This window comes from Pteropus medius, unplaced genomic scaffold, assembly GCF_902729225.1.
Source record: "Pteropus medius unplaced genomic scaffold, Ma_sr-lr_union100, whole genome shotgun sequence".
Classification (NCBI taxonomy): Eukaryota; Metazoa; Chordata; class Mammalia; order Chiroptera; family Pteropodidae; genus Pteropus; species Pteropus medius.
The window spans coordinates 2,942,071-2,956,763 of record NW_024352787.1 but is presented as its reverse complement, the minus strand read 5'-3'; the positions used below and the strand labels follow the sequence as shown (position 1 = coordinate 2,956,763).

General features: G+C 34.7%; 1 protein-coding gene across 3 annotated transcripts in view; it reads left to right on the top strand.

Annotated features, from left to right (window-relative positions):
- Positions 1–14,693, top strand: part of FGF14 (fibroblast growth factor 14) — a 560,160-nt gene that overhangs the window by 441,011 nt on the left and 104,456 nt on the right. For all 3 annotated transcript variants that reach the window (XM_039848974.1, XM_039848972.1, XM_039848973.1), the window contains one exon: positions 4,049–4,152. In XM_039848974.1, coding sequence (XP_039704908.1) covers positions 4,049–4,152 — 104 coding nt within the window. The remainder of the gene's footprint in view (positions 1–4,048; positions 4,153–14,693) is intronic.

Sequence of the window (14,693 nt, the reverse complement as noted above, 5' to 3'; positions counted from 1 at the left end):
ACAAAATCTCTGGTTAACTCTTGAAATCTTCCTTAATCCCCTTAAATGTGAGTGAGGAACAGTTCTGAAGATGAAGCAAGAACAGGAGCCTCTGTGTAAAAGCAACTCAGAACCAAATAATAGTGCCTGCATTCGAAGGACTTAAATTCCTGTGCAAAGATCTGGTCCACAGCTTCTTTTCTTACAAATTACATCGCATTTTCAGTGCATTTTGAGGTAGGTAGGTTAGTTTTGTTGCCATTTCAACATTTGCAAAGACATAGCAGAACAGAATAAAAGATGGTGAGATAAAGGTTCTCTCTTCAAAAGGGTATAAAAATTGTACAACTATAATATTTAATAAAACTTGGCAGAATTATAACAGCTTTATGAAAGCACTGAAAAGTACTCTACTTTTGTGTACTATCACCTTTTTAATGGAAAAAACAGTTTTTTAAAATGAATTTTAAGATATTTTCTTCTCTATGCTTTAAGATATTTTCTTCTCTATGGTTCAGTCTTATGAATTTTAAGAAATTTGTTAGCACTGAAAAGTATTATTTAAAAATGAGGATAAGCATTAGAGATAGGGATGCTGACAGACAGGTCCTAATTAAAGGACTGCCCTTTTAGCTTGAGGAAGGATGTGATATAATAAACCACAAATGTGTTTCAGTTTTTTGATAACTCTCTGACCACAAAACAAGGATTAGTCATCCATAAGTAGGAAAATAAGAAGAAATAACCTAAAAGTTGCCCTGAAGCCACCCAAAAGTTACCAAATGAAAACAACAACAAAAAAAAACAACAAAAAAACCCTGAAGCTTAAACCTTCAAATTGTGATTTGAATTCAACACATATCCCAGTACTAAATATGAGATTATTTAGAACTAGGTAAAGTCAGAACCATACTGCTAAACTGCTTTCGTTAAAATTGTTTGATGAGTTAAGAAGATGAGAAAGGCCAGCTGGCAGGTGAACCCAATACCAATGTGCTCCCGGAGTTTTCAGCCTGAGATCTAGAAATCCCTGGTGGGAAAAATGGCAAGAAAATGTTTGATGGTGGATAAAATTGGTCCTATTAGAGAGGATCCTGTAGCAACTTGACTGCTTATCAGTGGCTCCTGTGTGCTTTGGAAAGATTTTTCACAAAATGAAATGAACATCCAGGTTACTTCATGACCATGCTCATTTTCAGGGGTATACATATTTAAAAAACGTAGAGCTTCCTTTCTATATACTAAATATCAGCATTACCATGAATTATAGGTTTGATTCAGGAGTGGTTTTCTTTCTCCCACTTTGCTTTTGGGGACACCATGGGGTTTTTCTATGCGATTAAACTCCATTGTTCCAATTATCATTCTTAATAGATACTGTAAGCAGAATAAGACTATAGAAATATCAATATTCTAGTAACTATGACAATTTTAAAACCTAACTCAAACCAGTTCCTCTCACCTTAGAAATTCCCAACCGGGTACCTTGTTGTGTAAAAATTACCAATAACTCACCCTGTGAGATGACCATCACCCCACTGGCCTTAGGTTGGCGGTTCTCATCTTGGCTATATACTCCAGGGTCATTTGAGGAGCTTTCAAAAATATTTCTTATGCCTTAAACCCACTCCCTGAGATTCTGATTTAATTGGCCTTGGATTGGACATGTCCATCCTATTTTTTGAATACAGCTACTTTTAAAGTGCCGACAGTGTTGAAAATCACTGTTATATGGAGAACTTTAGTTTTCCACAGAATGAACAAAATAACATAAACATCTTCATTATTTTTACTCCCCTAAACTTTGTGACATTGCTTTATACTTACATAAAATACAAGAATGAAATAGTACAACAATGTCTCAATTAATGTGGAGATATGTGGTTTTAATTAGCACCATGGATCCATCATGGTTAGCTGTGGTTGGTCTTCCATATTACAGCAATTGTATGGATTCACTTTCTGTTATAACTCTGTAACTGATAATAACTTGTATTTATAATTCATGTTCCAAACAAAATCTTGAGGAAAAACCCAGTACGTTATTTTTTAGTATGTTTATTTTAGACTATTTTCTATAATTCCTATTTTTCCCATACCCCATTATTTTGGTGAGTTCATTATATACTTCCCTTCTAGAATTATAACATCTGACCTATACCAAATATATGGAACCTACAAATACTATTAAGAGGATATAAAGATTAGAATAATTAGATTTAGATAGATTAAGTTAGGACAGTTTGCATGGACAGGCATATAAGTATGTTTCCCCCAAAAAACTTTTGCATATAAATTAGGAATTATCCTATGGTGCACATCTTTTCAAAATATAAGGGAGATGGGACAGCTAAGGCATTCTCGACAAGAATGAAAATGGCCAATGTCCTTCTTCCACGAAGATGGAATACTGAGAGTTACAATGACACAACTACCTCATAGTACTCAACAACTCCACAGTCATGTTAAGTATTAAATAATAGAAATAAGGAAACATAAGCCTCATTCCTCCATAGCGATATCATAAGCCCCTAGAATCTTACGGAAGACAATCCGATGTTGGTTTGCATCGTGAAAGCTAGTATCTACCTAACCATGTATGCCCCAGAGTATTCTTCTAGGGATAATTATTTACATCTATGGCCTGACATTTTCCTATCATCATGTATAGCACAGACATCTTGAGATCTCAGGGTCAATAACATGTAGTAATTAGAAGAGAATGTATAATTTTCTTCACCATATTCAAAGAAAACATATGCCTGTGAATTCAATAGAACACAAGTTATAAAGTTGATTTTTGGTTATGTAATGAGAAGACCTATAGATTGAAATCAAAATTGCCCACATTTTCTAAATTATTTGTCTTTTATGGAATGTAGTTGACAGCCTAAACCTAAGATATTTTATTTATACATTTACTTCAACATTTTAGTGCTGCATTGCCTGTTCTGACCCGGTCTTATTGCTTAGAATTAGATGTGAATTAAAAAGAATTTGAATGAGTGTAGATTACATCATTGTGGATAATGACTCTCTTATAAATGTCTCTATGATAAATTCTCTCAAATAATCAATCAATTTTTACTAAGAATGATGCTAGACTACCCACGAAACCGTCAAGTTATGACACGGGCATGGAAATGAGTTAAAGGGATGTTAAGACTTTTTAAAAAATCAATTATAACATTGCTATCTGCACTATTGAAAAATATAGGAACATACATTTTTTTGGGTAAATAAGGTAAGAAAACATGAAAAGGTAAATGAGTTTCATCTCCAAGGTGGGTAAAATTGAGCACATTTCTCTCTTTTAGTTTTCACTCATAATTTTATGAAATGTTAATAAAGGAAATTCTCTCTCTAAAATTTGCATTGCAATTGGTTTGATTAGCTCTTTAAATTTAGCGCATTAGCAGGTGCACATCGTTTCTGGGCTCTGCTGGCGTATTATGTTGGTTCAGCAAGAGTAAGTTAGTTTTGGAATTACCTTTTTACCTCTGGCCTGTCCTACATTGCAATAATAAAGCATACGTTCTGCATGAAGGACCAAAATAAACAATCAACTTTGACCTTTTTTTTTAAATTAAATTTATTGGGTGACATTGGTTAATAAAATTATATAGGTTTCAAGTGTACAGTCTGATAATACATCATCTGTATATTGTATTGTGTGTTCGAATCTCTTCTGTCACCATATATATGACTTTTTAAAATCTAGTCTTTGAGAATCTTCACAGCTGATTGCTTTTGGTATCAAGTGCTGTCAGAGACTGGGATACTAGAAGCATTACAGCCTTGATTCTGTTCATTATCCGTGCCCTGCCCCCACCACGAGTTCTTTAGAATGCTATAGGCAGACTGCTAAGATCTGCAAACTGAAGATCAAGTGCTAATTTTATCCATAGCAGAAACTTCTTAATTATAAAGAGAAATAAAAGTTAATTAATTGGAACTTCTCAGAAGGTCTTAATAAAGATGATTTCCCGAATAAAAGAAAAGAGAAAGAAATGATAGCAATGCTTTACTTCCTTTTGTGATTTGTGACAGACCACATTTATCTTTACAGCACTGTTCAACCTCATACCAGTGGGACTGCGCGTTGTTGCCATCCAGGGAGTGAAGACAGGGTTATACATAGCCATGAATGGAGAAGGTTACCTCTACCCATCAGTAAGTAACATGCCGAAGATACTGGCCCTTCATTTAATGTTTGCAAAATAATAATAGCAGCAACAACAAAAACGAGAAAGTTTTGTGTCTATAGATGCTGCCCTTTTTGCTTTAGTATTTGATCTTTAATACAATGTTGTAGGAGCTGTTTATTCATTATTCATCAGTGTTTGTTAATATCAGCATATCAAGTAGAAGAGTGTCTTATAAAAGAGTATTTTATAAAGAAAAACAAAATTTATGTGAATTTTAAAACAAAATTAAAGAGCAGTTCTTTTAAAAATAAGAATTATAAGTCAGACAAAGATAAATACCATATGATTTGATTTCACTTATATGCAGAATATAAGGAACAAAAATAACAAACTAATCAAAAACATACTCAAAATATAGAGGACAATCTGGTGATCGTGGGGACAGGGTTGGAGATTGGAGGGCTGGGAGAAAGGGGTGAAGGGTTAAAGAAGTACAAATTAGTAGATGATAGATGGTCACAGGGATGGGGAGCACAGCATAGGTAATGCCGTTAGCATTAATATATTAGCTAGACGGAAAACCAGAGGAGAGAAGGAGCAATTAAGGGGACTTTATAAACTATATAAATGCCTAACCAATATACTGTATACTTGAAACTAATTAAAATAAATAAATTTTAAAAAATAAGAATTCAAATTGTGTAAATATTTTACTGGGAAAATACTTCTAATATCAAAATGTATATTGTATTTAACTCTAAGCAAGCCTCTCTGTTTTTGTGTTAATGTATATTAGAAGTTGAACACTTTTCCAGCTATATAACCTCTTCTGGAATATTTACTATTTACAAATAATTCACATTCACATATGCTGTATTCATAATTATAATTCAGTTAGAATTTATTTTTGTCACAGGTCCAACCAATAGAGAGTTAGATGAAAATATTTTTTTTTCTACTATCCTTTGAGAAAAAATCTATAGATTAAAGTCATGGTGCCTCAAAGAAAAATGCTGTTATTTGGGTTTGCATGTCATCGTCATATATATTCTTTAAAACTGTTGTTAAATGCCATCATCAAAAATTACATGTCAGCATACATATATATATTACACACATACGCATACACACATGCACATGCACACACATACAAAACTTAAACATAACATTCTCTGGGGCCTATTGTGAAATTTGATATGTTTTCTTCAGTAAATCTGGGAAATCCTGTCAAAGAAAAAAAAAATGTGAGCTTGTGGATTCCCTTCATGATGGAGTGGAAAGCTCTCTTGTTATTTTGGAAACTTCATCTGAGTTTTCTGATGGTCCTGGGCCTCATATTATGCAAATTGCATTCTGTTGCATAAGATGAATATTCGACATATTATGAGCAAGATCAAGCTAGAGTTCCCTAACCCCTTTTGAGGAAAAATCCGATTCAGATAAAGATCATTTTCTAAAGATGCTTTATTTCGATACAAATCAATTTTATTGATTTGACATTTATTCTGTTATTTTTCTTTCTTTTCTCCCAAGTAATCTTTGAGATGCCTAAAAATTATTAGAGGTAGTATCTGCCATAGCCTCTAGTTCTTGGTTCCTGTTGATGATGTTATCATTTTGTTGTGTTCTGGTATATGTTTTGATGTCAGGAGAAATTTAAATTTTGCTTTATTTTTTGCACGTGAAAAAGATGCCTTATACTTTTTTGTTGTGACATTGGGCATATCATCTTGAGTATGTGTATTAGCCTAAAACGCAAATACTGGTTGTATTGGTGCAATGGAAGCAGCAAGAATAGAAATGAAGAAGGCTCTAACTGCCCTGTCTTAAATATGGCCTCCTCGCCCAGGAATCAGTTATATGCGTAACAGTACCTGCCCCAGGATTTGTCTCTGTCACTACTTCAGGCATATTATCTGACCCAATGTGTTCTGCTTTTACTCTCCTGATTCTCCAGTTAATTGGCTTCTGGGCAAATCAGTGAAACTCAGATTTAAAGAACAAGTTAATAAAGATTTAAGTCTGGAAAATGAAGGAATCTGTTTTAAGTTTATGCCCACTTTAAAACGATCAATTTAATGTTTGCTCAGTGTAAACTAGTGTCTAATATAGGAACAATTTTACTGAGACTCTGTAGATTCAAAATGTAGGCAATAAAATAGATTATTCAAAGTAAATCCTGTTAAATGAAAACCACACTAGTGATTTGACTTGAGGTATACATTCCTCTGTTTGCATTTCAGGAAGTAACTCTCATACTCCCTTGCCATCCAAATAAAGATATTCAATTTGTCAGATAATTCCACATCAGGGGGACAAAAAAATTACCTTGACCGACATGTAAATAATCACATTTCCAACGCTGAAGCTGCTTGTTCCCGGTGGAATCTTTTCTTAAATATGACAATAGTCATTTCTTTTGTGGTCATAATGATTGTAATGTCTTACTTAAAGATGTTTCTCAAGAGATTTAATACCAGATATAAACAGTTTGCTTAAAGGTAGAATGCAGGCTGCAAAGTTGCAGAACAGAAATTGACAAAGAAATACTTTTGTTAAACAATTAGTTTAAAATGATGTTTAGGAAAAAAAACGAAGTATATTTTGACCAACTAGACTATTTATAGTGCTGTAATGAAGAGTCAAGTTTTTTTTTTATTTTTTCTCTTCCAAACATCCTGTGACTTTGAAAGACTAAGAAAATCCTCCACGTAAATTCTGACACAAGAAAAACATGAATGAAAGAAGACTTCATCATTTGGTCAGAGATAAAGAATAGTCAAAGCCATAACGTGTTTCTGATATAAGAGAAGAGGGGGAGGGAGAAAGGGAAGGAAAAGAAACTGATATGATGGGGAAAGCCCTGGGCTTTTTTCAGAACGCCTGGATCCTGGACCTGACAGCCAGTGCCCGTGTTATCATGTCCCTGTCTCTCTGCCTCTCATTGTTCTCATCTGTAAAATTAAAAGGTTTCCCTGGGTACTTTAAATTAATATTGAGATTTAAATTCTCATTTTAATCTGATTGTTTTTTTCTGAATGATGAGATAAGAAAGGTACCAAAAAAGCATAAAGATTCATTATTGCTTTCTTATCACAGGCTGACATTTATGAGAATATGAGTTTCCAAATGGTGTTGTAAATGTTTCTATTACCTAGAAGCAGGCATCTGGGGAGGCAGTATGCCCTGGTGTTCTCCTGAAATTAATTTTTCATCTGAGTCTCTTAACTAAGTGATACAAGTTGAGAGGAAGACAATTCCTTTTCATGTAGTTTTTAAAAATGAATTAAGAAAATGCACTGCTACTGTGTTTTGCAAATAATACAGCTCATAAGAATAACCTGAAAAGAAGAAAATGCAGATTTCTTTGATTATCTCTAGATATTTCAATTCACTAGTCTGATGGTAGGCCTAGGAATCCACAGTTTAATAAGGGTCCCCCTACCTCCCTCATGTGCCCATTGGTGGGTGATTCTAAAGCCCAATAATCAACAACCACTCAGCAATCATTGTTGCAATGGCCTGTGGGGGAGATGATGGTAGCTTTAGACCAAGTAATGAGAGTAGAGCTGGTGAGAATTGGTAAATACACTACCCAGGCACAGAAACCAATATTGAATAAAATAAAATATTTTGTTTTCCTAACTTAATATATCACTAAATTGATGTTTACAGAAATTTGAAGCAGTTCTGCATTCCTTTTCACTAATGCAGTAACCCAGAAGCTCTGGAACACCTGGATACTGTCACCTCTGTATGCTGGCATCAACTCACCCAACTAACCATAGACAATGAATGTGCGTATAGGGATGAAATGTTCTTTAATTAAGAATGAGTGATAAATGTTGTCTATCTGTAAAGATCTTAGTTATCTACTCTACATGAGATAGTTTTCTGATATTATAGTCATATCTTTCAGAAATATTTTCATTATCCTCTTTTACAAAGATGGTACCAATTTCCATCCAGCAGTCATCCCTTACTGATGTGTCTTAATTGTGTTGCTGTCCCTCCTCAATTTTCTAAGGCCTCCAAGACAGGAAAGCCTCAGAGCTCCTTGCCTCATTCTACTATCAATTGTACATCTTCCTGCAGAGCTCATAACTCTGGCAAAACAGGATGGAACATCTTCACATCTGCTCTTGTGTTTGTTGTTCAAGTTTGGGGCATGGAAATAGAACTGCTTCGTTTTTTCATAGTGTGGTACCTAATTTCCCTCAAACTCTTTCCATTCTTCCCTGAGATTTATTCATACAAAGGCACACACAATTAGTCACCTGTATTTCCATGCTCATGGAGTATTGTGTGAGTTCTTCATCCATCCCTGGTACTTGTCCTGTCTCTGAAACACATCTATGGACATCCGCCCTCAGGAAACTGTTCACCATTCATCCTAGAGCTGGTAGGCACATCCTATCCATGCCTCCTGTGTTTTTTTTTTTTCTTTTGGTACCAGGCAGTGCATGCAAATAATCAAATAATCTGAGTTACAGTGACCATAACTGGCCATCAATATCCACTGTAGGGAAGCCAAGGCCTCAGTAGCATCTGAGGACTGCTCATTCTGAGGACCAGCCTTTTCTTCTCCAATGAGACCCCTGGGAAGAGGGAGGCAAAACTAAAACCAAGTTCATCTGGATACACAGAGCTGTCCCTTTCAGAATGGAAATTCTTTCATTCTTTCGTTTTTCATTCTTCATTTCTTTCAGTGAGTCATTTTCTTTATCTTAAAAAGTATATTAAATTTGAGATTATTATCAGTGTCTTTTGTTAATCTAACAATCTATTACTTTATATGCATGCTTTCCTGCACAAACAATATACACTATACAACACCTTTTGAGAATGTGTATGTGTGTGTGTGTGTGTGCTTCATTGGGATTATGCATTGTGCTTAAATATACACACATTTGTTCACATGATTATACTTCTGGTCAGAATGTTTCTATTTCTTTTTATAAATGTTAAATGATAGTTTTTAAATTTACACATTTTAAAGCTTTACTTGTTATACTTAAAAATATTTCTTTTTTTTACATTAAGTTTTCCTATGGTTTCTCCCACATATAACTCAGTTGGATATATCTCCCAGGTTGAAAATGGCTATTATCCGTTCTTGGTGTTTGGGCTAAGATCATTTATAGTAATAAAGAAGCAAGTATGGTACTTTAGTTCATTTCCCTTAAGTATTCATGTAAATCCTACAGCACTGAACACCAATGAACAGAATATAGTTGATTGTGACAAAGGCAAGAATGCCGTCATTCTGCTTGGGGTCACTTACCAGAAAGGAAATGCAATTGAGAAACAAATGGAAATGGCAGACTAAGTATAATTAAATTAAGTAGCATTTTGGACAAAAGAAAATGTGAAACATCCCTTTTTTTCTATTATTAGGTTAATAATAAGCAATAAAAATGAATACTTTTTTAAACTATCCAAGTTTTAGTGCCATTTTATGGTAAATGAAGGAAATTGGGGTTGAGGTAGGAAAGATGCTGAGCGCTTAAGAGGAAAAAGAGAAATGAAAAGAAAAGGAGATAGTAAGTGAACACAGGAAGCTGCATCGGGCAGCATTAGGGGAAGGGGAGAGGATGGCAGGAGGAGACAGCAAAGGGAAGGATGTGGGGAAGACGCATCATAAAGAATGGGGAGGAAGGGCCATGTTTTCTGCTCACTCCATCGCGTTCCTGGAATCCATTTGAAGCTCGGCTTCAGCCTCCCATTCTGAGGTGGAGAAAACAAAGTCCTCCTTCATGAAGCCCAGTCTGGAACTTCTGACCACACCCAAGATACTTTTCCTCCTCTAACTCCATCATGACCACTTTCACTTATTTCCCTTAACCTCCTCTTTTAGAATGGTAGTTCTGCTTGCTTAATGCCGCTGTCTAAGGAATCTATATGGCTGTATTTAACTTCCCAATGATTATACCTGTGACAGTGAGAATTAGTAGAAAGAGACCAGCGGCTGTGTGAAAATCATTTTGATCAATAGCCCAGGTGAAGGTTCTTGAGTATATACAATGAAATGTTATTGAACCTTAAAAAAGGAGATTGCAGCAAAATGAATAAACCTGGAACACATTATACTAAGTAAAATAGGTCAGACATATAAAGAGAAAGAGAACGGCATGATCTTACCTGTGGAATCTAAATAAGTGAAACTTATTTAGAAGCAGAGACTTGAAAAATGGTTGCCAGGGGCAGAAAGGGAGGAGATATGAGGAGTAAAAGGAAAAAATGCTAAATAAAAAAGAGCAAACTAAATAGGGCTTACAAACTACAAATATGTGTTTCGTTTGGACAGCATAAGTGTGCGTGCATGCGTGCGTGCGTGCGTGTGTGCGTGTGTGTGTGTGTGTGTGATCTGAATGCCTTCAGGTGGAGCATGCACTCTACAGTCTATGGTTTGGCCACAATGACAACTTTCCTTAAATTTAGAAAGGAATACATGTTAACTTTGTGTCTGGGCCTGGAGATATTGGTGCTGTCAATGAAGGGAAAGGATGAGAGATATTTGAGAGTTTTTTGAGGAGTTATGGAAACAACTCTGGTTTTCTTGGTATGGGAGGTGACAGAGTCACAGCTCACTCTGATATGACTAACTCAAAACCGGGTGAGCTGTGATGCTTTTCACTGAGAAAACAAAATCCAGAAGGAGGAGAGGACTTGGGGGGAGGAAGGTTCTGCACTCGGTTTTGTACACAGGATATCCATGTGAGTTATAATCCCACTGAATGACTACCGGATAATAACGAAACTCATTTATCCTATAAGAAACAAGTTTCCGAGCTGTTTTAAGAACAGTGTGCAAATAAAGAATTGTTCTTTGAAGACAGATGGTGATTGTCTTCCTTTTCCTCCTGCATGTGAGTCAAAGATGAAGATAATAGGGTCAATAACATCTGCATGGGTTAAGTTAAATATTAGGGAAGAACATTATTAGATAACATGATTTCTTGAAAAAGTCTCAGATATTGTACTTGGTACATAAGAATACGGATTCATTAGAGGCAGTTTTGAATACTGGGTATAGAGTAGAGAACTAACTGAGCTAAATTTGTAACTTGTGCTTTTATAAAAATGATACTAATAATATGGGAATGAAGCATCAGGCCTTCAGATACTCTCGTAGTGGTTCACAGTCCTCAACATACCTAAGACTTATTCAGATAGCACTGTAAATATCTAGATTCCAGATCATTAACCTGAAAGATTCTAATTCAGTGTGTTTTATATGCCTCAAGAATTAGAATTTCATATATGTATCCCAGGCATTTCTAGTGCAGGTGCCTAAAGGAATATACCTTGATAAACATCGGTCTACCTCACTGAGCCATGACTTTTGGATCATATGATTTTATATTTACTCTTGGTGATGATGATGATGATGATGAGCACAAATTCATGGTCCAGTTCAAGCCCCTTAAAATAAGCAGAATGATATGACTATGAGTAGTGCCGTCCTTTCCCATTGACCAAGTTAAATGGCCTTTGAGGACGTACATGGAAAAGTCCTGGCTGTGGTCATCGCTCTGCTCAATTTGCAAAGAATAGGACAAGAAATATGTCCTTGAACATCAAGATAATTTAGAGAAAGAGGAATTTTGCTGACACTTGAGAAAAGGAAATAAGAAAATATAAAAACAAAGTAAGACTTTGAATTTTAAACCAATAACAGCCAGTTTGCAATCCTGAAAAAGAGAGATTTTTATCATATAAAGCTCAAGGGAGAAATCAGCCTGAGACAGTCAGCCTGGGGCCTGTCTGAATTGAAGACACCTGCTGAATTGAAGGGAATGATTCAGGGCAAGGACATCTGTCAGAGCAGATTTCCAATGACAACAACTCTGGGTTGCTTCAGAAGTGAATGTTTTTTTATTATTTTTAAAAATTACTAATGAAATAAATATATGTACATTTAATACATTGTTTATTTTTTCTAACTCTACTTTCTCTGGGATAATTTTGTTTTCCTCTAAGCAGAGCCTTCCCACACAAATCCCATTTCCAGACAGAAGAGACTTCCATTTCCTTCCCTAGGTGATCAGCAGGACCCTAATGCTTGGCCCACGTTTGAGCTTCTTTTCTGGGTTCTATAGGGAGAGAGGGTTGATCGCATATGGGCCTGTCATTTACAGATTTCTTAACTGTACCAAAACCCGTTATATCTACTTAACAAAAATGTAAACATGTATCTGATAGCAAAAGGGTTTGCATGAAATAATGTGGAAGACCATTTCTACTCCATATAATTACTCGACAATTAAATATAGGCGATGGACAAGTCAAGTACTTGGTATGGATGTGTATATTAATGAATTCATTTGTTAATTCATTCAAAAAACATTACTATATGCCTTTCAATGGCAGCTATTGTGATATAAGCATTGGGGCTTCAAATATACATGAAAATTTTTTGATTTAAAAACGAACGGACAAACCAAAATCTCTTTAAGTTTAATAGACAGAAGGAAATCATTGGAAGTGCATCTTGACTAGACAAATTCTAAGGCTCTTTTCTCGGAATCTATGATTCCATTATATTTGTATATTTCATCACTCTTTCAGTAGTCCTGGATATGTAGGAAGTATTCAGTCTGAAATTTTTTATTGATTATTGTCAAGGTGGAATTATTTTTATCAGAAACTTTTATTAATTTATTCATTTAGTGCCCTCTTGTTCACAATATTTATTATGCGTGTCACTTTTTTTTCTCACTGAAAACCATTAAATATCAGTAACAAAGATGAATCTATTGATCTCCCAAGTTAGAATTGCAGAAAAGCCCTTATTTACACTTTTCTTTCTTGAAAGAACATGAGGAATCCACAGAGACAATACTCAGACATGCAATGTCTGCCTTCTAATGTGGTCACATTTGCATTAATGAGGTGAGTGGTAATGTTGTCTTCACCTTAAGAGAGACTCTCAGGGCAAAAAAATAAAATTTGATCTCTAATAAATATTGCTATCATTTAAACTTGAACATTTTAAAGCAAGTGCATGAATAATAATAAAGAAAGGGCTTTATTATTTCTCTATGTTCATAAATGCATGAAAAGCTTTGGTTTTATATTTCCTTTTACTGTAAAAGAAAAAATTACCTTTGCAGTTTGCAATTTTGTTCTGATTTTCTCTAGATAGAAAGATTATAAAATACTGTAAATAGTAATAAAATTTAGGTTTGATCAAATGTTTCAATTTTTTAAAATCTGTATTCGTGGAGGTGGATACCCTCTTGTTCCCTCTTGTAGGTGATAGATGGTGAAAGAAATTTTTACGTATAAGAAGTTTTAAAGACTACCCCGAAGATTAAGTCCTAGAACAAAAGATAAACAATATTTAAGAATGAACCATCTGTTTTCATTTTTCACATTATGAAAAAAATTGCAATAAACTGCATAAATTCTAAGAAGACCAGTATACCATAGTGAATGACAAATCAGATTTAACATTTAATAGCTGCTAAAGTTTTGGGAAGAAATTCTGCCTATTTAAAAATTGTTTGCATATATTAGAGACATCATGATTGAAATAGCTCTACATCATTCACCCAAGCTGTGTTGATGGGTTTTCTTTCTGATTATTTTTACTTTTAGAGAATTCTTTTTCTTCCTACTTCTGGCAGTGGGGTTGCATTTGTGCTACCATATCCCAGGACTCTGAAAATCCATGAACCATGAGTTCATGGTCTCCTCTGAATAGGAATTGGATGCTTTTCTCAGTTTCTGCAATGCAGCTCCAATAACTTAAATCCCATTGCTTAGTCACTTGGGAATTATAAAGAAAAATAATTCATGAAATAATTCATAAAAATATGAAAAACTCTTCTATTTTTCTTTTTTCCTGAGAAAGAATTATAACAACCTTTATCGAAAAACCAAATTAGCTGTTCTTTATATATTATATACCAAAAATTGGAAAAATTGTTCCTTTGATAATGTCTATTGTTTTCTCTTCTTTATCCTCTCTGTTTCCACTGATTTTAGAGTTATAATATTATTGAAAGAATTATGACCATTTATTCAACTGAAAATATTGGCTATATTTTCTTTCTTGTATTACACATCAACCAATATTGATGCAACACATACTAGAACCTAGAAAAATAATGGTGAAAAACAGACATAGCCCCTGACCTCATGGAACTTATAATTTCTATAGATGTGAGTTCCATGCACAGTGCATTTTAACTCTGAATACTATTTCTACTTTGTGGAAGGCATTTTGTGCTCTGAGCTACTTAGGGTTTCACTGAATGTTGATTGTTTGTCTTAAGGTAATGTACTTAGTTTGGAATGTAAGTTATGGAAGAGTACATAATGCACTTCTGAGCAAGGATGTAGTAGATCTCTTGAGAATTTTATTTGGAGTTAGATGTGGCTTTAAGATCTGACGACTAATATGAAATGAAGAGAGACGAGTCACTTGTTTATAGGCGTGTTTCAGCCCATGCGGAGGAATCGTAATTGTTTGCTATTTGCTATCCCAATAAAGTCAGAGACTGAATGAGAACAAGATATTTTTTGTGAGGCTTTGGAATTGCTACATATCTGACAAGG